The sequence below is a fragment of the Botryllus schlosseri genome, chromosome 1, assembly GCF_051294905.1.
Source record: "Botryllus schlosseri isolate E-star chromosome 1, Bs_hap1, whole genome shotgun sequence".
NCBI classification, from domain to species: domain Eukaryota; kingdom Metazoa; phylum Chordata; class Ascidiacea; order Stolidobranchia; family Styelidae; genus Botryllus; species Botryllus schlosseri.
The window spans coordinates 3871462-3896457 of NC_137236.1; the positions used below are offsets into that span (position 1 = coordinate 3871462).

Consider the following 24996-nt stretch of genomic DNA (forward strand, 5'->3'; position numbering starts at 1 on the left):
CCATAAGACGCAATAGCCGCTCGCCACCCCCGCCATAAGAAATAAGAGCCGCTCGCCACCCCCGGTTTTCCAGCCGCTCGCCACCCCGCCCATAAGAGCCCCAGGCACCCCCAGAGCGATCTATATAACTACTAACGGATGAATGCTTGTGTGGGGAGAAAACTAAAGGTACTACTTCTGATATACACAAGTTCTTTTGAGATTAATGTATCTGTTTATCTGAAGTGCGGAGTAGGCCTGTGTAAATTTACGCAGCGAACTGCATACTGATCATTAGTTTATTATGTATCAGAACGTCCGTATCAAATAGGAGACCATTGTTTAAATTCGAACTAAAGTATCTTAAACAGTAAACTTAGGAACATCTTCAAATTGGTATTCTTTTACTGTTAGGCTATAGTGAAGTCGAAATGTATATTTGGCATGAATTGAACATAATATCATCGCTCGGTACTTTACCTTCTCATCGCTGCTATATGAAATTCTCTTTCAGATCATCTTGACAACATTTGCTTCCGCTGCTTAGAATCCAGCACATTTATCCCCGTTGCCAAGGTGTGCGATGGAAGGTTCGATTGTCCCGACCTGACTGACGAATGCCTTTGTCGATCACCTGAGCATCATGCGACTTGTGAACGACTAGGATGGGGTATTGAATAAAGGTTCGACAACTCTTCAGCAGGATGGAATATACAAATATTTATTATAATCACAGAGGGGCAAGAGCCGTATCTACAATGCGGCGAATCAAACATTTCGAAACGGATCGATGTCAACGCAAGGCAGATTTGCGACATGAATTACGTTACGTATGCTCCAATGTTGCTCAGTACCATAGGCTGCAGTGTAATGATGTTAAATTTTATTTCATTTACAGGTCGGACTGCAAGGTCGTTGACAATAAAAAGCATTGCATGAGGGCCGGTGATCAAACTAATTTTATTTCACTTCAATTACGGAAATGATACTTCTGTGTAAAAACCTGTTGCATGTAACCGGTCCTATAGAATACATAATTGTTACTCGCAGTCCTACTCCGTAATTCTGTCATTTATGCATTTTATTTCCGTTTAGATTATAAGAGTGCACTAGGACCCAAAAGTTGCTATCTAGGCGCAAAACGTAAGTGAATGGTAGCATAGACATACCGTCGAGATTAAGATTAACCAATATCTGTGCCAATTTCGCAAATTTGAAATTGTATACTGGTATAATATAAAACTATAAATTGGTAATAACGCCACCAACATTCCAGATAACAATTTATGGTGTCGTTCGTCGCGTACGTCGACAATATACTATCGACTTAACCCAAGCAATATTCAACTCAGCATTGATCCCGCGCCCAGAAGTCCAAATCATTGCTTCTTAATCGGGAGAATAACGCTGCTGTGGTTGTAAGCTAATTATCACAAGCGCGATTCAATTAAATCTAGGGTTATGACGCACAAGTCAACTAAACTCGCAAGTTACTTATATACTGGTGAAAATAATTATAACTGATGGCTGTAAGATAGGATTGTGATTAAGTATCGTCTAGGTCAGGGATTCTCAACTTCTCATGTATAACATGCCGCATTTTTACAGCAAAATGGGCTGCGGGTCGCAGAGCATTAGTACCATGTATTTGTAGCCTATATTAAATACACCGTATTTACCAGTCGTATACGGACGTTTAATACATTTTTGTGCATCCATAAGCATTAGTGAACAGCGTTTGTAAGTTTGCAGCAGGGATATATAGACCTCCGGGATGGCTGACTTCATTTTGGCCTTTACCTAAGTAGGTCCAGAAAGTTACCTGCAATCTGCCTCGAAATATCCACTTTTCTGCAAGCTAGCGATACAGCTGTTTCTAGAATAACGATCCTCAACCTTTTGCGGAATAGTTAGTGAGTAAGCTAGACATTCTTCCCTTATCACAACCTTACTGCTGTATAGCAAACCTAGTAAAGTATGACACTGCTGTATAGCCAACCAAGTAAACTATGACAACTCTGAATTTCAATAAATCATGAATGTGTTTAATTTCTACACATCATATAATCTGCATCAGGCCATAAATAACCGGGTGAATAACGAATAATATCAGCGTCTTCTACCTATTTACAAGCCATTGTCGGAAACCTTGCAGCTGGGAAGGGGGGGGGGGGGGGGGTAATAGGATTGATTAAATTAACCGTTTCAATTCGCGTTAATCGACAATTACCATGGAGTATAGGGTTGCATTTAAAACAAACGTGTTTAAAATCAGGCCCTTGTATAAAACATACTTTTTTTCAAGCCATGACGTCAAGAATATTCAATAGTGACGTCATATTGGATTGACATTGACAATTGAAAATATAGTGTAAATATAGCTCCTTTGACGAAATATCTGTGCTATTGCTGTTGAACCGACTATTTTGAGGGTTCCAGCCATCCCATATCGATATTAGTCGACTTTATCGGGTGGTAGTCGTCCGTAGGCTCATACAACACGTATTTTGGAAAGTATTTACACAATTATGGCATAATTTTACAACTTAAAAAGAATTTTTTTCAAAAGGCCTTTGTTTAAAACACTGTTTAAAGCATGTTTTAAACACCGTTTGTTTTAAATGCACCGCTACCATGGAGCATTTCCAATAACGAAAAGATAGCACGGCCTGTAAGGACTCGAAATTATGATAGCAGCATTGTCAGCTTCTATGTCACTCAATGAAAGTTGATCAAGAAATCAACACACCATTGATACTTCTCTTCAGGTTCAAATGTAGCCAGGGTAGCAGTTTGGTACATATCATTATCAATTTAAGAAGCATTCGGTAGACCCAGTTGTTGAATTAAGCTGATATTTTGTTCACCGAGAAATAGTTTCATGACCGCAGTGAAGAAATTACCACCATGGCTTAACGGTACATCACGAATGGGCCTCCTGAAGCATTTCATGCCATTTATCAGTTATGAAATATTCAGTATCATTGTCTTGCAGATTTTCCGATAGAGCGATAGATGATTCCATGTCAAAAAATCATCTCGTCGAGGCACGAGATCCAAATATTCAGATCATGGCCATCTTTGCCAAGATTTCAATGGAATGTGCCCAGTATAATATATCAGGATATCCACTGTTGACGTGATGCAAATGCTGGAACATGGCGTTTGTTTTTCCGGAATCTGCAACAAAAATGAACAAATGATGTATTTAGAGACACAAATTAACATTAAGAATATATATAGATGTATGCAGAGTTGGTCAGTAATGAAGAACTTCTACTTCATTGCAGTACTCAAGTAGATGTTGCCTATTTTCAAAGATACATCTTGTAATTTTGAAGCAGCCATCTCCAAACTTGAGTACCTTGCAGGCATTTCACTTTCTACAGCTACTTGAGGAAGTTTAAATACCAGTACGCCCGGCAATACGACTGTTATTCGAGTAGCAATGAAGACTACTTTAACCACATCAGGATTAATGTAAATCGCTCATTTAATAGCGTATGACTAGAATCAGCCAAACTTACCTTGGGCCGACTGAGTAGAGGTCCATGCGTTATTGCGACGATTTGACTAAACCTTGCAAATTGAAAGCAATCTTCAGAGTTTTCGCTTCCTCCATCGTACAGGCCTATCGCCTATAGGCTATAAGTGTTTATATGGTAAAGACAGGCCGTATCTCAGGATCGTATCGTGTCCTGACGATTGTGTTGGCTTATCCATTCAAGGGAGTGGGCATCTTCAATTCTTCATGGCTTCAGTAAGAGCAAATGGTCAACAAACGCTGTGGCCATATACTGGGAGTCAGCCATTGGCAGTTCACAACAGTGCACTTCTGTTGAAGTATAATTCCAGTACTGTAGGATTGAGGTGCCGTTCATTAACAAAGATATGCCTGCCTTGTTTTACCAGACATGTAACTGATGAATAGTATCTGTAACAAGAGATTGGATTCAACAGTTGTTATGGACACTTACAACTGCAACGACCTTGACGTGTTGTGTTTGTATTAGATTCAAATGTTTGGTTATCCTTAATTGAAATGCCTCTTGAATCTTGCACACCGGTGGTGTACTCAGTGGCTCCAATTCTTACTAGGAATAATCCAGCAATGATCTGGAATACCGGTAAGCCTGCAATACCAGCACTACCTGCATATTCACATATTAATCTATAGTACAAGATCTTAACTGACGAAGTCCCTCCTAACGGTCGCCTTCATAGTTGACACGGCACAGTGTAAATGTACACTTGTACTTGTACAATGTACACTTGTACAGCCTTGGATGGTGACATACATTCGCATAACATACCGGTAAATGAAAAACATACCGCAACCGCAAGGCGTAATCAAAATCATACTGCGGATATCAATGTTAACGTTGGAAATTATTCTACATTTTGTTATCTTCTCACGATTATCAGCACAGCAAAACATGTTACATAAGATACTACAGAAGCAGAGATATTCCGACGGCGAGTAAATGACCGTACCGGTATACCGGTAAATTGCTGCTGAAGGAATAGGGCTAATACCGCAAAGTTTCCGACTACCTGAACATCTCATAACCTATAGTTAACCTCTAACTTTATATAATAACATAAACATGGATATTATATGCCTCTACCGCTCTCAAAAACTTGAAATTACACACAGATTAAGCGGGTGACCGGAACGTGCATCAAAACTGAATGCGCGAATCTGGACCCACTTAGGTAATACCGCGATGACGCAATTGACGCAGTCAGCCATCCCGGAGTTCTATATATCCCTGGTTTGCAGTTACCGTTTTCTGTGTGAGCTAGTCATCTTCGAGTGGCGCAAGTCCGCTTTGTCAAGTTGATGTTTTTGGATGGTCCTCGATAAAAGCTACTGATTGCCGAACAATCGTCTCTCCCCGCGTTCGCCCTGAATTTCCTCTGTATATGTGTCCACTCTGAGAAAATTCAGTCAGATAATGAGCTATTCAATATCTGTGTGCGAGTAGGTAGACATGTCGAATGCTAGGCCAGAGTAGCTTGCGCGGCAACGTGTTTCAGAAACTGCAATGAAGATAGACTGACATTACTGTTACTCTTCTGGTCACGTTTGAATCAGACAACTGTAGCTTCGACATTTGCCAGGTGATGTTCTCTTTGTTGCTAAACTCCGGAAACAGCGAATTCAACTCAACCTTCCTTAAAATTCCACCTTCTCTAACTGACGTCTTGGCTTTAGCGATTTCCAAGCCATTTTGAACAATGTCTCCGTAACATTATTGATTCGAAATATGGATTGCTGGGCTTGACACTAGCAACGTTTTTTCCCAACATCAGGTTAACCAAGTGGATATTTATTGTTGAAACTCCATATTAAACTGCCAGTGGTGTCGTTTGAAACTTTGAATCCCTGTGAAAGCAAATTCATTGTTCCACGCAGAGTTGAAAACCCAGTTGTCGTCGTTAATTTCCTTTTCCTTCTTGCTCTCTGTTCAAGCCAGTCATGTTGAGTCGACATTGTAACGCTGAAAGGACTGAGTTACAAATAAACAGAACAGAGATGGCGCGATGAAAGAGCTGAGTATCTAAATTATTATGTTACAATACTATGTCTGTAGCAATTTCTTTTGTGATGAAATATGCCGCGGCCACAGAATGACCGTCTGCGGGCCGCGTGTTGAGAACCCCTGGTCTAAGTTATTCAGATTCGTGGCGTCTAGGATGGTACAATTGGTGCCCTAACTTTTCGTATACTACTTATTATTATCTAATCAAGGTCAGGGTAGGAAAATTGCGGCTAGTTAACCGAGGGGCAAATATAACAACAGAAAAGATTAGGAACCCCTGATTCGAAGCATCAATCAATTGCTTGCCGAATACACTTCGAATTGTATATTTACTATACTATTTTTCGTTTAGGTTTGGAAAATACTTATCAGTGTTTGTATTATACACACTCAGTATCATATTCCACATGCCTCCGTGACAAGTTACATTGCAAAGTTTTTCTGGACAACCATAAGTGAGTATAAGCTATAAGTTAATGATTCTTCGGTATCCCGGGAATTTATAGCAGCTAGAATACTATCCCGGTCCTGCGATTTTGAAATAAAATGAAATGAAGTGAGGGTAGTAATTTACCCAAGAGTCGGGAGAAATCATAGCTGGAGTGACGCCGGAATTTCTACTCAGGTAGAAGTAGTAGTGCTGGTTCACAAGTAAGTAAGTAAGTATGCATTCTACACCTATTTTTGCCTATAAAACTGAAAACGATCAAGTAGAAGTAGAAGTATTCTAAAATCATAACTACTTAATAAGTAGTAGGAGTAGGTAAAATCTACTTCAAGTACTTCAAAAATTAGAAGTACTTCGTTACTGACCACATCTGGTTATAATCCACATTGATATATTACGTCACGGGTTTGTAGGGTTTCCATTAGCAATATAACGCCATGTGATGACATAGGTCGCCGTTCGCGTTCACACAGAACATTTCAAAAAGGTTCGCGTCCACAAGAACCAGAACCGTGGGTTCGCACCCGGCATGCAATTGAGGTGGTCCGGGACAACGTGACATGCATGCAAGAAGAAACTCAGCATCGCTTGGCCATTTCAGATAATGGGAATCGATGATCATAAACAAGTGAAACCAATTCCGAAAAAGAATCTGACTGTAGTGATTGGCTTCTTTACGATACTTCTTCGATGGTCTCAATAACCTGCCCTTATATAAATTAGAAGGCATACTCATTGATATCATCGAGGTAGTTTAGTTTAGAATAGAGGCGTCAATACTGCCCACCAGGCGATTTCATCCTCCCCCGGAGCAATTTGGAGTAAATGAGAAAAGGCTTGTATTATCCAGCACATTTCTAACAAATGTTCAAATTTTTAGTAAGAAATACTCCCAATAAATATTTCCTCAAGACGGCAAAGGTTGAGAATGTTCAATTGTTCATATGCCACCTTATAACCATCCGAGAACGTTGTTGTGGTGTGTGGTTTCACTCCATCGCCATTATGAACTACCGAAGTCGACTCCAGAATTTATATCTCAGTGTTGGAAGTATATATAGGCTCCTCCTCGCAACGTAATCTGCATAAGCGCTGTCTTATAAAAAGCCTAGAAGGGGGCCGTGCTACAAGTCGGTAAATGTGCAATCAAAAATAAAGTACATCGGACTGGTGTAGAATGACCAATGTACTCGAAACACCACGAATCAAATTTAAAAAAAACTTGGCGACATTTGCACCCAATTACGAGAAGGCGAAATAGTGCACATTGGGTTCAGAGTTTTATGGAAAACTGGACCAAAATTTGTCATGCACAGATCTCAGCGTGATATTGGTATTGTGTCTGCATGGACTCCAAAATATTTTTCTTCGCGAGCACGGTGGCGTTAGCAGTCTTGGAATATTACGCTCTAAATAGGACGTGGTCTCATTGATGTTGGAAGTGTGGAAGCGTCATTGCATTCGCTGTATCACCCCCAATACGACATGCGGCGTCCTATCAGGAACTTCGCTGTATTTGTGGGTTCAAGGTCTCGCCCTTTAGCGATTGCGTCAACCGCAACAAATTGTTCAATTTCGCCGTATGATTAAAAAGCTATCACCAAAGAACGGGGAATTGCTCGTGTAATTCAGAGAGTTGATGTCGTGCGGTATCTCTGCGTGCGAGCCTCCAAATCGATATGTGCAAGTGCAACAAGGTCACGTTTATTATCTGGCGTCGCTTCATTTAATTCCGTGTTTCTCAAACTTTTTCCCACCGCGTACCACTAGTTCCTTTTTTTTACCACACGGCATACCACTAACTTGTTTGTCACTGCAGGTCGTGACACCTGAATTAGGCCTACTTATTTTTCTTTGAATGTACCGGTGTTTTTTGGTTATTCCAAGAAATCCCAATTTAATGAGATAATTGCAACTATTTCTTATGCAGAAGCTCGCCAATCTGAGGTAAAACATTACTCACAGCACTCTTCGCGTATACTAACTAAAAAGCTCTCGCGTACCACACTTTGAGAACAACTGGCTAATTACTGATTAGCTAATTGTGAATTTGCTTAGCTCACATAAGCACCAGTCCCCTTGTGTAGAAAACATAGCAATTAATATTTTTGAACGGCTCTATTGGCCATCAGTATTGTGCTGATGACGAAATAGCGGGTATGACGAATAACCACGTCCCTGAATATTGCGCGGTATATCTCGCATATCCAGATTTAGTGCGTTATGTATGAAAATTTAAACATGCTTAGTTTAAAAAAGGTGGCGCCAACGGGGCAACAATTCCTAATTTTTTGAACGAATACCATATCATTTTGCGAATTCAGCCAAAAATGCTTCGCAGTCGAAGCTACTTTTCAAACAGCCAGCTCCAGATCCGGCTACGACTCCATCTGAATTTTATTTAGAGCTCTATCTCCAGCTCCGGCTCCGTTGAAAATACACGGCTCCGGGGCTCCAGCTTCTTGCTCCGGCTCCAAAGCCCTGCTCAGAACACAACAATGGCTGTCCGCGATGAGAAGTTCCCTATAGCCAATTAAACAAGGATATTATCCGCTCAGGTGGTAGCCTACATTACGAAAGCGGCCGTGTGCCACAGTAATCGAAATGCGGCCGTGAAAAGCAAAGAGGTTGAACCCCCCTGCATTAAACGATATCTCTGGTGCAGTCAGAACTCGAATTTTCTACCCCTCGCATCATATACTCTGGGTAACCCTAGACCACTAAGGTGGGGGTTAAATTTACCCCAGGTGAACAAATATGTGAGCGATATTTTCATGTGTGGTGGGATTGTTCTTGCCTAAATGGTGTTATACACTATCAATCGGAATAAAACATTAGCTGATTATAATGCCTCGCCGCTATGAGCTATTGATTGAGCACGGGTCAGATTTTGAAGGTTGGGCAGACGAAATATTTTTCTCCTCATTGTGATAGGATCGATTTCTACTGTTTATGGCTCTTTCGCATTGTTTCTGTCACTTGAAGTCAACGAGGCATGACGAGGTATGATGGGGTACGATCACTGAGCTATATAATTGATGGGTTATGTTTGACCCCACCTCGCCATTCGCGTAATGGTGTTACGCCTTAGGGGGGAACTTTGAAACAGGTAGACAGTAGGGTTAAAAAGGAAGATTCGTCGTTATAACGTCCTGCTGGAGGTTATTAGACAGCTGTATAGCGAAATTGGTAAGAAAAAAAGCTTATTACCTCTAAGGGTCAATTTGACCCCACCTCGCCATTCGTGTAATGGTAGCCCACCTTAGTGGATTAGGGTTCCACTGTTATAGACCATATAAAAATAGACATATCTGGAAATGAAACGTTCTGACAATCGCTGATTTTGAGCAATCTGCAATTTTCGATAGGTTCCTGGAAATATACTACAATTCCTCAAGTCGTTGGATAACTTGCACTGCCGATTTTGAAAACCAAGGTTTTTGCCAAATCCGGTAGGTATTTTGGAATCGTCCCAGTTACTAGAATGAGCGAAATCTTTGGTGTCATAATTTCAAAGTAAACAATTGCCACTCTGGGATTCTATAAAAAAGTGAACTGAAATTTTTCATTAATAAGCAGCCGGTGACAGCCAGTTAAAATCATTTAGTGCACCGTGTCATATCGTGAACTCGTACCAATTTATATTTGATTGGGAGCATGGGATATTTACATGTAATCTAGCGGCAGAAACCGGTTGAATTTGTATGTTTGATGTAACCGCGAAAACCTCAGCCTATTCTAAGTACACGAGCAATCGACTATCCCCGCGGATTGATAACGAAAGTTTGTGATCCCTCATAATAACCGTCTTCTATTCTTTGACTTGAGAACTTTTAAGATATTTACTTCGAACACCTTACAAAAATTGCTATATTCTTGCAACATCATTGAGGGCGATCAATTCAAACGTTGCAACGGTGACATTGTTACTCTACTTTGCTGCGTAACATCCAACATATTTACAGAACACTTTTACAGATACCAATGCACCAATGCATCGCATCAAGAGGTATTGGCGAATAAAGATTGTAAAATTCAGGTAAAATGTGGATGTACAGTTGTATGCAGTAGTGTCGAAACCGAGAATCACGGAAAATTTAATTGCGAACACTCTAATATGCAGTGACTATATATACATATGTATTTGTTGGTTTGAGCATATCAAATACGTACTACGACGCCTCGATTTTGTACAACGTGGACTTTTGATAAGAAATTCAATGAAGGAGTGCATGCATCGGAAGACTGATGACAATAATTCCTTAATATTCACTGTAATACTAAGCTATATTCGTCACCATTGAATACATGTTAGTGTGCTTTTATTCGGGTTCATTACAATATGAATATACTATTTAATTGTATATTGAATTTCTGTACCTCTAAGAAGCATTTTTTGACCTGCTTATTATTTGAAAATATAGGATATCGAATGCCCACGTTCACGCAATTGTAAGGTCAAGTGCACTTGCAACTATTTCTATTGTGGAGGTGACCAGGGTGGAAAATATATAAATGAGCAATCGGTAAGAATACTTGTTTCTTTGGAATAAGTGATGATGTGATGTAATAATGGAACTGCTGACGCTAATATGCGGCATCTCTTATTCATGCATTGCGCCAGACATTGTTTAACGGAGATAAGAATTTCACTTTGTGTAAACGGGACTCTCAGAAAACACTATGTTTACAGTATACATACAGCGAGAATTGTTTGTGCTCGAAAATGAAATATATGTTTTAACTTGTTACTAGGGCAAAGGCTCGAGTCATGATTCGACTCAAGTCAGCTTCGAATCACAATTACAGGTAGTTTCGGCTTAGTACTGGCCATTCTATTTAATATTGACACGTTGAGCGACCTTGGGAGACCAAAAGATGTGTGACCACTAATATGGCACCCAGGCTCTCTACGATCGGTGTTTTGCTTCACCAAGGTTACACTAAATACCTTTGGCAGTAAACACGCATCGGCTCAACCTGCAGCTGATAACTGAACGCAACCTGTCTGGCCACGATTTTGCATTCCGCAAATATACGCCTATTTAATCCGTAAACTGATGAGAAACTACCGCCGATGCATGTAAATGTCGAGATCAAAAGACTAATCCTATCCTTTTTTATAACGCAGTGCCAAATAAATGAGCCTCGTGATTCCTGTGATACTATATTTATTGCAAAAGTTAGATCATACAATCGACCGTCATATGATAAGTGACAGATGAATTTGACGTGAACTATGACTTGACTCGAAATCACTTGAATATGACTCGGCTTGACGCTATAGTCAAGAGCGGAAATTACATAATGAGTTGGGACCGGCAAACCCATGAATTCGTCACATCCCTGCTTTTCGCGTCTTTCCATCTATCTATTCCGCGGTTGTGTACTAATACTCTGGTTTGATAATAGTCGAATCAGTCAAGGAATTATTTTCACTCAGCCCAACTAATGAGATGTACAGAAAGACCACTGTATACTTCCCAAATTTAAACTAACAATCCATGTGCCATGGAAGTCAAGGTGGCAGTACATTCGAATAGCCGATCTCATTATTATATACAGAGCAAGCGCATCAGTCGAGGTGTAAGTTTTTAGTTTTTCTGCCCAATTCATTGTTTTGATTTTGTAGGTATGCGACGGCCACAAGGATTGCGTATCCGGAATTGACGAATGCCAGCCAGGTTGCATCGATAGTGCATTTTCCGACGAGAAGTCGTTGATAACAAACAAAGCTGTCCTGACAGTTGTGTGGATGATCAGTGAGTGCCCAGCTGTCAAATTCATGGTCTTATCATTCACCAATGAACAGGCGCATCGTCGAATACTACAAAATTAAGCCTGTCGATACAGAGCAAAGAATATATTTGCCTATTACAATAAGTCATGGATTAGGGATGGGTTATTATTCGGACGGGACACCGTGATTCCAGCAGTAAGATCCTAGTCGAGAAATCGATTTGGGCCGACTCGAAATTGGATTTGGTTCTGTTTGGTCCAGGGTTTCATCACTGACCATAGATACCGAGAAAATAATATGCAGTGCAACAAAATACACCACAGATCAATGGCGCTCATTACTACGGGTCGGCATAACGATTCGATAACTAGACTCCAATTTGAGTATTATTGAAATAGGTAATTGGACTCTAATGGGAGTAGTTTGTGAAGGTGCCTGGATTTGAGTCCTGACCATGCAGGGTGAACATTGCACACATCAGATTTTGCGCTCTGATATCTTTCCAAGGTTGAATTTTAGAAGACTTGAGGTTCTGAAAACTAAAAAATCAAAAGTCAAAAGGTTTCATCGACTGTTAATTATATGTATGAAGATGGACCACCAAATATTGTCACATTTATACAATGCAGCGACAAAGCAATTTAACAGGGGATCTGTAATTTTCAGGTATCATTGCGATTATCGGATGCGCTTCAGTGGTTGCATCGACATTTCATGATGTCGTGAAATCTGTCAAACGAGCTGGTAACTCATCGCATTCAAACATCAGCAAATCACTCATCCTGAGCCTATCCATTTCCGATCTACTTGTCGGGGTATCAAGCCTGAAGCGGGTTCTCTCCATTGACTGTGTGATATATTGGCGACTAATTACAGATATACACCATTTCCGTGTGCATCAAGGCGATTCAAGTGGAAGGCAGCTATTGCTTCGTTGATATTGAATGGAGAAGCAGCACCACTTGCTCCGTTTTGGGCGCCTTGTTGGTCATCGGATCAGAGCAATCTGTTCTAACGATGGTTTTGATAACAATATATCGTTTGCATGCTGTTATGAGGTAAGGATTGGTATAAAGCAGGGGTGGCCAACCTTTTAAGCCAAAGGGCCACATTTGATTGACGAACTATTGCGCGGGCCACTAGCCGCGCGAATCGCGAAAAATTTTCGAAGTTCATAGGTCAATAATATTGTCACTTGACTTTGCGGGCCTGCTGTATATCGCTGGCAGAGATGAGCATGGATTAGGATTAGGTTTTGAAAAAACAGGATTTGTGAAATTTTGTCGGATTTGGATTGGATTTGGATTAGAAATTTTTTTCAGAACGGATTAGGATTTGGATTGGATTTATGTATTTTCCGGGAGATTGAAATGTCGTGTGGCGAATGGCGACAAACTTTATTCAGATCAGTTATTAATGTACTTATGGTTACTAGGTTATCTTGAATCAAGTGAATCGTTGGTTGTGAAAGAAAATTTTCGAATCCCTCCATTGCAGAAATTAGTTTTTTTTTCTGAATTTCCAGTTGGAATCGGATTAGGATTGGACATGGACTTGAATATGAAAAAGTCATGGATTAGGATTTGGATTTGGATTTGAAGGTTCGGATTTAGATTGGATTAGGACATAGAAATTTCAAATCCGCTCATCTCTGATCGCTGGACCCCGTTTGCAAGGAATGGACTATTCGGCGCCTGGACCTATCGATATCTAAAGCTTCATGCATCAATCATTTTGTGCCTAGGTTTCATAGTCGACGGTTTTTCTGCGAGCGCCAACGCAGGGTCGCATATGTTAAACGACACTTTGTATCGTAATCGCGAAAATAGTTAGACTCAATCTGATGCATTAGGCGTTCTTTCATTTTTACAAAGGGGTAACAATAATATTAAAAGCAAGAAATCGAGTGACATGTTGCGCGAAGCGTGTAGAAAATTTTTACTTTTGATAAATCTATCGCAAATTATTCTGCTTTATTTTAGTGTACGAAGATCTACCAAAATGTGACTGGCTCATGGATCTGCCAATGCGTCGGAACTGATATTTTAGTCATCACATCTCAAGTGTTGCGTTCAGACTAATTAAAATTTTAGTTGGCCTTGCAAGTTCACAATCTATGCGATCCATTTTTGACAATATTACTAATTTCGGAAATTACCTCGCGGGCCACTCAAAACCTTCTCGCGGGCCACATGTGGCCCGCGGGCCACGGGTTGGCCGGCCCTGGTATAAAGCGTATCGAAACGTTTATTGATTGAAAACTAAAGGCATATACATGGAAAAAAACTTAAAAATCACTCATACTATTCATCGAATTGCCTATCAATTATCCGTAGTTGCGAGTAGTTGTAGTAGTAGTAGTAGTAGTAGTAGTAGTAGTAGTAGTAGTAGTAGTAGTAGTAGTAGTAGTAGTAGTAGTAGTAGTAGTAGTAGTAGTAGTAGTAGTAGTAGTAGTAGTAGTAGTAGTAGTAGTAGTAGTAGTAGTAGTAGAAATATAGTAGTAGTGGCATTAGTAGTATGTAACCATGTTGCAACGCCAATACATTACGGGCTAGAGTACGACTGAAGTCTGCTCCAGAATCCCCATACAACCAAGTGTTGGCTTTCATCTATATAAATTGTAGATGAAAACCTTCTCATCCCCATTTGATCTGTTTTTGAATGGCCATGCTATAGGTCAGGGGTTCTCAACCTGGGGGGCGCGCCCCCTTGGTGGGGCGTGAAACATCTGAAGGGGGCGCGAAGAAGCGGTCACATGAAAAAAATTTTCGCGCTCTGCGCGATTTACCTCAAAGGCACTCGTGTTTCTCTCTATATAGACCCAATTTCATATATTTTTATTCTCTCATCAACATTTATAACCGACCGTACCACCAAACAATGTGTTGGGTTGCTAGCATCCCAGTTGGATTTTGTGATATGACGATAAGGGGGGCGCGAAATTTTTCACTATCAAAATGGGGCGTGTCTAAAAAAAGGTTGAGAACCACTGCTATAGGTTTTCTGCTCGGGAAGCATAAATATCATTCCGGTGTAAAATGGTCATATCATGAATACCAAACGAACTCTACGCTGTTAATGTACTGTATATACCATGAGTTTATGACGCATTCCTCGCACTGCAGACCAAATAATTAAGACAGCGACGAGATGGGATACCAGATAGCTGTATTATTAATAATTCTTCGGAGTGTTTTCAGCAGCTGTATATTCAGATACAATCTTTTTCTTTCGATATTCAACAGGTCTAGTTTGTGTACTACATACTTTCCATGGGATATAGGTGTCATAAATAATGAAATAATTCACAAAACACTAATATGTACGGTAGTCATCCAGCCTTTCCCCTTAATCAGAGAACGACGTAATACCGATTTTTTTTAAACTTTACTTGGTACGTAGGAACATTTGATTGCACTTTAGCCCGGAGTGCATATTGCGTGCAGAAATTGGCTTCAAAATAACAGACCATATGGAAACTTGACATGATGCCACTTTAAAGACAAATTAATTCAATTATATTAGAGTAATTGAGAGAGAAACATAAATTTGTGTCCTGCGTTCACTTCTTCCATTCATCCTATGCAATCGAATATTTGATGTTTTTTCAGACCACTTTCAAGACCCACATTCAAGCGTGCTATTTTAGCAATTGTGATTTCCTGGATGATTTCGATCGTGATTGGATTGATACCGTTGATTCCTTCCTTTGAGGATTACTTTCTGTCAGATGTCACGTGAGTGATATCCTTTTATGACGTTTCGAAGACATATGTATTGAGTATTTAGTCGCCTCTAGCCTCGAATGAAACCACTATGTAGAACAGGGGTTCGCAACCAGCGGCCCGCGACATCTTTCATTATGAAAGCAATTTCTACTGGCACGGTATTCAATGCAATTAACTTTATTGCTCATGATTTCATCATTTCAATACACCACAAGACTGCGATACAATGAAAGAGAGGAAGGTGTCGAAATGACTTGGAGTAGTCTTCGATATCAGACACCCACCTGGCCTAGACGATGTAAAAAAGACGGCATGCACACCGAATGTATAAAATGACAGGTGATCGAAAAGGTGACATGTGTCGGAAGGCGAGATCGATATGTCAGGTCGTGGTATTTAGAGGGCTATTGTTACGTATTAATTTAGGTACTTAGCTCTCTTATCACACCCTCTCCGTTTCGTTTAATTACTTATTCTTTGATTTGTTCTGGTTTCGTTATGTATGCACGAGTTTAGATTGTTATTGTTTTGAATCGATAATTGGCTGGACTCTGGTTCAAGAGAATCCCGCTGCGTAGTAGGCCCTTACACATTTAAAGAGTGTTTCACTCACCGCGAATGGTTTGATAAGAAACAAGAACAAGGAGCGGGAAATTAAACGGCGTAAACTTGGTTTGTAAGTCGGTGCGTGGAACAATGAATTTGCTTTCTCAGATATAAATGGAAAACCGATGTGTCATATTTGTCGAAGAACAGTTGTCGCAACGAAGCGTAGAAGCTTATGATATCACGGCAGTGTCTTCTGGAGTGATCATCAGTGATGAGCATCGGAGCGGAGTCGGAGTGCATTCGGAACGGAGTTTTGCCGATTTTGTGACAGTCGGAGCGGAGGCGGAGTTTACTACAGATATTTTTTCGGAGAATTTCGGAGTACTGTAACTATTGTATCCGATATCTTTGGATAGGTCTGACCAGAATACACTCTTGATTATGATTACAAACCAAAACACAGACAGTTGACACCTTGTAAAGTTGTAAAATGACGCGCAACATGCAAAAATGATTGTCAAGTGCATAAAAATCAGCCATCTGCACTGCCCTATACAATACAATAAGGCCAACCATATTATGACATTTATTTAGTAAAACACATTACCAAGCGTACCATGCTTGCCACTCTAATGATATGGTTAAAATGGTATGATTGGCCACGAGCTATATCTTAACCTAGTGATCTAGCAAGGCATTTTCGTTGAGCATGGTCTGTAGTTAATTATATTCCGGATACTTGACGAGATTCATCGGAGTATCTCGGAGTCTGGGATTGAGCTCTCCGGATTCGGAGGGAGTTTTCCTCAGACACTAAAGTTGTCGGAGGGATTTGGAGTCTCTCCGCTCATCACTGCTATAGAGTCGTAATAATGTTGGTGACAATGCATGGGAATGAGGATGGTGGCGGTGTTCAAATACATTATCGTTATTGTAGCGCCTGTCATAAACATAAAACTCTCGAACATTTTATCATGAACTGTACCTCGCAATAATTTCCTACAACGTTCCTGAGCCGTGCTTGTGTTTGTATGAACATTCTATTTCGCCTCGTGAACCTACTGACTGATTCAAGCATATTGAACTATGTGGTAGAATATGTGCTGAGTTGCGATCGATTTATTTGAATTGTTATCACATCATACTTGATTAATGTCGTGGCGCACAGAACCTAACGATGAAAAGCACGGCTACCTTTCTTCTCCCAAATTAATAAATAGATTAGCATTGCAGTGAACAGCGATGGTTCTCTCTATAGATTCAACGACACTGCGATCTTTAAAACAAAAGTAAATCGCAACGACAAGGAGCTCTTAATAAAATGGTTGGGCTTCCTAAACAACGGCAGTATTCAAGAGCCAGTCGACAGGTATATAAAACTATATCCTATGCATTGCAAAAGAGGAAGCTACTAACATACCAATTGATTGCCACCATAGCACGGAATGGGGCACATTGAGAAGACTGATTTCTGAAATCAATGAATGCAGCCCGATTGTGGCCATTCACGAATTCGGGTATTATTCAAGTCATACAGTTTGCTTGCCGACGTTCTTTCCCGACCGAAAGAATGACGGATCGTGGGTGTACTCTCTGGTTCTTCTGTTTTTCAATTTCCTGGCATTCGTGTTCATGCTGGTGTGCTACATCGCACTGTACAGGTATGAGATATCACGTAGCTTTGAAATTACAATACTAATTAGAAATTAGACCAAATGTTAAATCAACGAATCCAGAATGAATCATGAAAACGGGTTGTTGGGAAAGATAGGCTTATGGACCTTGTATTAATCACTTATTTCCTAGATTGAATAGAAATTATCCGCCAGTGTGAGTTGCAGTATGCTTACGAATCAAGATTCATATACTTTAAAATAATGTTAACAAGGGATCTATATTGTATATGTCTCAGTTTGGCGTGGCAAATTACATAACCACGTTCCGTATTGTGCAGACAACTGATCTCGACTGATTAGGAAAATGATACAGCCAAGCTAACGATAACCATATACCACTGGTGCTAATCCTAGTGTATATAGGCCATGATAGGATATATCTGATGTCATTGGTACACGTGTCGGGTGTCTCTATAACTTCACTATAGGACTATATATAGCGTACTTTATAACGTTTTCGCTTTTGAAGCTCTCAGCATTTTGACTCGCCTATGAATTTCCTTGACATAATTTGACACCTCCCTACCCCGAGTCGTTAATTACACCGACTGCATTCCACAGAATAGCTAACGACATGAGGATTCTGGAATCATCGACGGCCCGCGAGAAACGGGACAAACAAAGTGTCGCAATGCAACGCAAACTTACCAGAATTCTCGCGTCCGATTTTTTGTGCTGGATGCCCGTCTGTATCATGGGTTTCCTGCAACTAGCAGGTACCAAGCATATGCGGTTTTTATAAATTATAAATCGTAATCATTCTTTTACTCATATGAGTTTGGAATTGGAATACAAGTCCGTATCAAGGTACTGAATTAATATAGAAACATTCCAAATTCAAGTATATGCACGACATCGACCAGAGGTGATCGGTTCAGAACATTGGTTCGCGAACTTCAAAAAAATATTTATGAAGAGGCCCCTCCGCAATTTTAAATGACTCATGGCCTCTTACAAAATCAGCCTAAACATGACGTTGGATCAATGTGACAGATGTAGCCGATTCTTTCGACCGGCTCGACTATGTAGGGTTCTGGTTGCGCTTCCAAGAACGCAACTTTAATATCGTGAATAATATTCAACAGATTCAAATTGACATTCAACCTTCGAAAATGGCAGTCTTGGCCCTCATAGGGCGATCAACGTAAGATCTGGTAGACGAATCCTTCAGAACCTCTTATAAATGTCCCGCAAGTAATTTCCTCACTACCCTTTCGACATCCGATTCGCATACGGTATCATGCGATTCACGAACGAAGCGAAATAGCTAATGGCAAACGCAAGACTTATTATTTTTTTTGGCTTAGTAAGCACAGACCACAGTGTGCAGTTATATTATGTCAAGCCTAACTCCCTAAACTTGAAATGCAAACCGTTCCATAAAATAAAGATAGCACTTTCTTGATATCGAGTGTAACTTCCATTGCACCTGCTGGACATCATTGGGAAGTTATGCCATTGCGTAAGATGTCACATGTAGACTATCAGTTCTAACCTTATGCAAGCCAGATGCCACGTTCAATGACTACATGCCTGTTACTGTGGGCGTTTCATGCTTATTCCAGGGGATTAAGGAAGCATATTTCCTATACGCTAGAGCAGTGCTTTTCAACCGGTGTGACGGTTCGCACTTGTGCGAATGAAAAAAATTGCAGTGCGAATGACGAGCGTCGTGCGAACGGTGCGAATGAAAATCCCGTAGGAGGGCGAATGACGAAGATGGTGCGAACGGTGCGAATGAAAATCCCGGATGAGTGCGAATGAAAATCGTGAATAGTAATTGTTTATTTTTCTGACCTCTGGAATAATTCAAATGAACCTTATAGGAAATTCAAGGGCAGTGTAACTTTTGTATTTGCGACGCAATTGTAAAAACTTGTTTTACTTACGACGCACCACCACTAGTCGTAGCTCTCACAACCCGTAGTGAATTAATATTTTAGCACCATAACTATAACGCAACCAAAAGCCTGGTTTGGAAGCTGGGGAAGTGGCAGACATCCAGCCCGTCTGAGCCTGCGATAGGCTGGGAAAATGACGTTAAATTGACTTTCTGCTTACTTTCGCTAAACAATCATCATACTTCCGTAATACCTCTTCGATTAGTGCGAGGCAAGAGGATAGTAGTAAATACCATCACCACAGACTCTCATTTGCAGGTTACGGTAACGCACACTTTACCCCTTCAAGGGTTATTATAGTATGGACTGCAAAATATATAATTTTGGGTCGACACGGTGCCAGGAACTATCTGTTAATATGTATGTAATATATGTTGAATTTATTGCAAAAATCCTGCGATAGTTTTTACAAATCTAAGGTCACGGTGTTGGGTACTGGAGCGAATAAGCGAGACACGCAGAGAATATTGCTTCATCATGAGAAATCATGATACGATTTGCCCGACTGGTTTTTCAGGAAAACATGGTCGAGGACGGTTGGAATGAACTACTGTAGGGACTAGGGATGTGCAACGTTCAGGTCTATGAGACTCATTCATTTCGAGGCCAACCCCTTCTGCGTCGGGTCACATAAAGACGGGAAGTTTTGGTCAACAAACGGCTGATAAAATGCGATACCAGAAAATAAGCGTCGACAAAGCCTTGGCCAAAAATGACCGATACTGGATGGCCAAATCATTCGATATGGATATGCTCCAATGTCGCCACGGAATAGTCCCGTTCTTGCAGTCTGAGTAGGTCAGGCGTGTCAAACTCAACCGACGTCGCGAGCCGCCGGATTCAACACTTCAAATCGCTCGCGGGCCGCACCAAAATTCCCCATTTTCAAAATACCTCAAAATCCATGCCTTATTTTTCATTTGAATACTCCATTAACCGGTGTATATCCACAATAGTGTGTTAGATTATATTACGGATCATAGGGGTTCTATTCTAGCTGCACCTTTTATTCGCAAACAGTGGAATTGGCAATAATATGATGATTCGGCAGATGACTAAAGTTATAAGCCTATAAAGCAGTGGCTCTAACGATGGTTCAAGTTTTCATATTTCTATGCTCCCTTCGTTTTAGTGATATATTGGCATCGACCCTGCGAATGCGTTGTGACGAATGGCAACACGGACGTTGGAATTTGCTTCATAGTATTATATTGCGAATCGAGTATCTCTAGAGGCTGGAGACCGCTAATATATTTTCCATGTAACCTGCATATCAGGGTTCTTGGCGTTTTCCCACCTGTCAATAACTAGAGTCTTTGGTCAGTGAAATGAGTTCGCATTTTCTTGCCTTCTCGGAATTGGCTGTCAATGTCAGCGACCTGGTACTAATGGTGGCTAGAAACGACAACACCGTAGTCTGGTGGTTATAATGTTGCCTATAAACATGCTCGACATGGGCTATCTGGAAGGACTATTTAATGGATATATTTCTTACTAAAAATCTCAGCTTCTTTTAAAAATGTTCTGTATATGACAAGCATTTTTCAATCTACTCAGAACTGCTTCGCGGGGGCCGGATGAAATTACCTAGCGAGCCGGATGCGGCCCACGGGCTGGATGTTTGACACCACTGGAGTAGACAATAGTACAACCTAATTTGAAATCGCGTGCGTCAGACATGTTTTCTAGAGCTGTGTTGGATAGAATTGAGGTGTGCGCGTTCTGTATGTCATGCATGTCCGTAAAATCATAGTATACTACTGTAATATCAAAGATGAATTCCTTTTCATGGGTGAGGGTCACGGGTCGCGAGATGCCACAAAAACTCAGATTTTGGAGGTGGTCAAAAATTTGTTTAACGTTATTAAACTGTCATGAATTCTCAAGTTAGATTGAGCTAAAGAGCAGAACTCAGAGTATCGTGAGTTTATTTGCTCTTACAACATACTCGCGAGACAGAAAATGGGAAATCAATAAAAAAGTTGGAGCAACGTAATCATAAGGTAGCGCGCTTTAATGTGCCTACTCTGCTTGATCATTTGGACCTTATTTTCCAAGACATAAAGCAAAAGCCTCAACACAAACACGCTTTCGACATACTGGAGCCACCTAGACCCTTTTGTCAGCTCTCAAAATCGATTTTATCCAGCAAGCATTTTTAGCTCTTGAAAAATACGCTGTATGTTGGATAGGAGTGCAGAACAGACTTCAAGACCTGGTCACTCAAGCACTAGTAGAAGGGTTTTGGTGAAATAGTTGAAATCGAAACAAGTGAAAATAGCAGCCTTTTTAATGAGACACCTAATAGCTTAAGATACATAGTAGCCAATTTGTTGCACATCTGAGCAAATAAATATTATATTTTCATCTTCCTTTTGTATAACATTATTCTGTTAGTTTGTGCGAACGAAATTTATTTTACAAATATAGTGCGAATGACGCTCAAAAAGGTTGAAAAGCACTGCGCTAGAGGACGCATACTTGACGATTACATTTCTTGGTAATGTGAAGAGAACATTCTTTTCTGAACAAGTGGACATAGCTGTCATATGGTACTCTGTGTATCAATTGTAATCGGCCAACCGGCCGTTTCCGACTGTATTGGCCGATCTTGTTGGGTCTTCAACTATCTTGTTCGATCACTGCTGTATCGTGTTATAATTTGGATATAAGGGAAACAATAAATCGGTACTTTCAAGCAATATTCTTAAACCACTTCGAGATCGCGTATATTTTAGGGGTACCATACGTCCTCTTTTAAGATGATTTGTCCTCTTTTTTAGTTCTTTGAAAGTGTACTCGGAGAACGCCCAAATGTCCACTTTTTTGAGAATTTTGGTTCAATATAGGGTAAAATTCGAGTGAGATATAGGAAATCTGTACACAATAACGTTGCGACGGTGATTTCAGGAGTTGGGCCGGAAAGTTGAACTTTTTTTAGTCAAACGAACACGAGTAGGGAAAAATTTCTCATTTTTCAGGATTTTCCTCCGGTATCGCAAGTGTCCTCTTTTCAGATTTCCAAAACACGGTAACCCTAGTATATTTATATCGGGAAACTAATGGGACTTTGCGGCGCTAGCAGCTGATGGGATGACAGCTCTATATCTAGGACCTTATAGGACACTTCAACGACCGCAACAATGCCCGTCCGCATGAACTGCCAAAACAGCTTAATTGACGATTAAGAACAAACAAATCAGTATACTTCAACAACTAATTCCACAGGAGTTGATATACCGAAGGACGCCTACCTGCCGACCGGCCTACTAATTCTCCCGATAAACAGCGCTCTAAATCCATTCCTCTACTCTAACTATACCGATCTCATACTAAATCGCGCAAAGACATGTATGACACTGACCGCGTATTCATTACGTGGAATCAAAGACAGAGGTAAGCATACAAAAGTCGCGACTTTCAAATATGTTATAAAAAGCAAGCTTGTTTCATTCACAGGGTCCGTTTCGGCATCAACTCAAACCGACGACCAGACGCTAGAATTCAAGGTTATTGATGTCAAATGAGGAGATAAAATGGAATTGACTTCAAACGGAATTTTGAACCTTGAACTACATCGCCTATTCCGTCCCTGGTGCAGCTATATCAGATATAGTTCCTTATAATATCGTGAATATACAGGAGGGAAAAAACCTATCCAATCCTTAAAATTTAATCAATCTAACATTTATGGTGAAAACAAGGATGGAAGAGATGTAGAACTAGTTTTTCTATTGAGGTTAAAGAATTTCCGCGCGTGTATATTATTGCAAACATCTATTCAAGTCGTTTCCGCGAACATTTTTTGCAGTGTATAGATATTTAACATTTGTTGCGGAAATTTCCGTTCAGGTCCATTTTTTAGTTACTTATGGTATTTTTCTTTCCGCTGAGTTTCAGGAACAGACTGGTAATAACCTTAAAGAGTGTACAGACGAACGCGGTAAATCTTATAATGTAACCTCGCATATTTCTACTCGTAACGGGGTCCGTGGACATATAAGCATGCGACATTATGGCATGCGACACTTCGGCATGCGACAATTGCACATGTGACACTTGAGCATGAGGGTTAAATTACGGGTTAAGGGTGGGTTAGGGTAAGGCTTTGGGTTAGGATATATATAGCGGTTAATTTCAGGGTTATGTTTCGGGCTAGGGTTAGTTTTGGGGTTATAAAGTCACATGCTGAAGTGACGCATGCTAAAGTGTCTCATGCTCAACTGTCGTTTTCCATTGTGTCGCATGCTCATATATGTCGGGCAACTTCGTAACGGTTTCCATGACTCGTCAAAACTACATGTACTTTACAATATGGAAGATTGGAATGAAGGTCCGGGAAATGGAAATACTAAAGCAGGTAGATCAGAAAGAAAAGTTGGTCGACCGGTCTCACAATTGTAGCAGTTCAGCGGAGGTAGGCTACGTTCAAAATTCAAGGGTACATCCACACTATTCCTGCAAAATCACCAATCACGTAACATAAAGGAGTAAGTATCTTAATATGTTTAGTTACCGCGATACAGAGGCTCTTTCACCGAATGTTGTATTGACAAGTATTACAAACATTTCATAAAGCTACACTCTTTTTTACATAATCCAGAGTGCATAAAGTATGTGGTGTTGACTTGAAGGACTGTATACATGGAAGTGGACGTAGTCCGTAACGATAGGCACTTGAGCAAATAAATGCATGTGGGTAAAAATTCCCAGTGTAATGCAGTAATTCCTTATACCGACCCTCTATCGCCGCAGATGGCGATATCTCGACAGTTGTGAAGTCACAGTAAAAAATGAAGCCTTGCAATCACACGTCAATACGACACGCGAATAATACTATGCAGTGGTATGCACATTGCAAAGCCTATAGCCAATTTTAACGGTTGCTCGCATTGCAACATTGCAAGATAGTCACAACGTACGAAGACGACATCGAATTATACGACAATATCGATAAATATGACTATCAGTTCAGTCTAATAAGGAAGTTGATCTACTTATAAGTCGAAAGTAAGCACATTATCAATTTATATGAATGTCATATAGCCTAGTTTCTTTGGAATAGTAATCAAAAAACCTAGGATGGGTCATGAAAAAGGGTAGTTACGAAACGACAGGCTTGTGGATAGTATATTAATCCAAAAATTGGGTTCACTTATTTCGTAGATTGTTAGAAATGATCCGCCAATCTGAAATCCAATATTCTTACGAATCGATAGTTACTCATCTTCCTTAAAATTTCCGGACAAGATACTAGCGAAAATCTTATCAGGGGATCTATATATTATGACTCAGTTTGGAATGACAAATTATGTAACCATGTTCCGAATTGTGCAGACAGTTGATTATTAAAATGTTACACTGTAAATGATCTATCCCAGAGGCTGGGCAAGATACGGCCCACGACGGAATTTTGAGCAGCCCGCAGA

At 40.4% G+C, this 24996-nt stretch overlaps 1 protein-coding gene across 1 annotated transcript; it reads left to right on the top strand.

Moving 5' to 3' along the window:
• The first annotated feature begins 265 nt into the window (after positions 1-265).
• LOC145459367 (G-protein coupled receptor GRL101-like) lies at positions 266-23244 on the top strand. The gene is made up of 16 exons (XM_080338263.1): positions 266-809; positions 878-924; positions 1075-1122; positions 5878-5980; positions 9342-9425; positions 9952-10012; positions 10398-10499; positions 11606-11735; positions 12380-12528; positions 12590-12771; positions 15325-15450; positions 17249-17359; positions 17430-17651; positions 18228-18382; positions 22796-22963; positions 23027-23244. The coding sequence occupies exons 1-16, from the start codon at positions 796-798 to the stop codon at positions 23092-23094; spliced, it is 1770 nt and encodes a 589-aa protein (XP_080194389.1). The 5' UTR covers positions 266-795; the 3' UTR covers positions 23095-23244.
• The last annotated feature ends 1752 nt before the right edge of the window (positions 23245-24996 follow it).

Coding starts and splice junctions, on each gene's coding strand:
- LOC145459367 (XM_080338263.1), top strand. Junction 15,451..17,248: donor TACTTTCTGTCAGATGTCAC/GTGAGTGATATC, acceptor TTCTCTCTATAG/ATTCAACGACACTGCGATCT. Junction 18,383..22,795: donor GGGTTTCCTGCAACTAGCAG/GTACCAAGCATA, acceptor CTAATTCCACAG/GAGTTGATATACCGAAGGAC.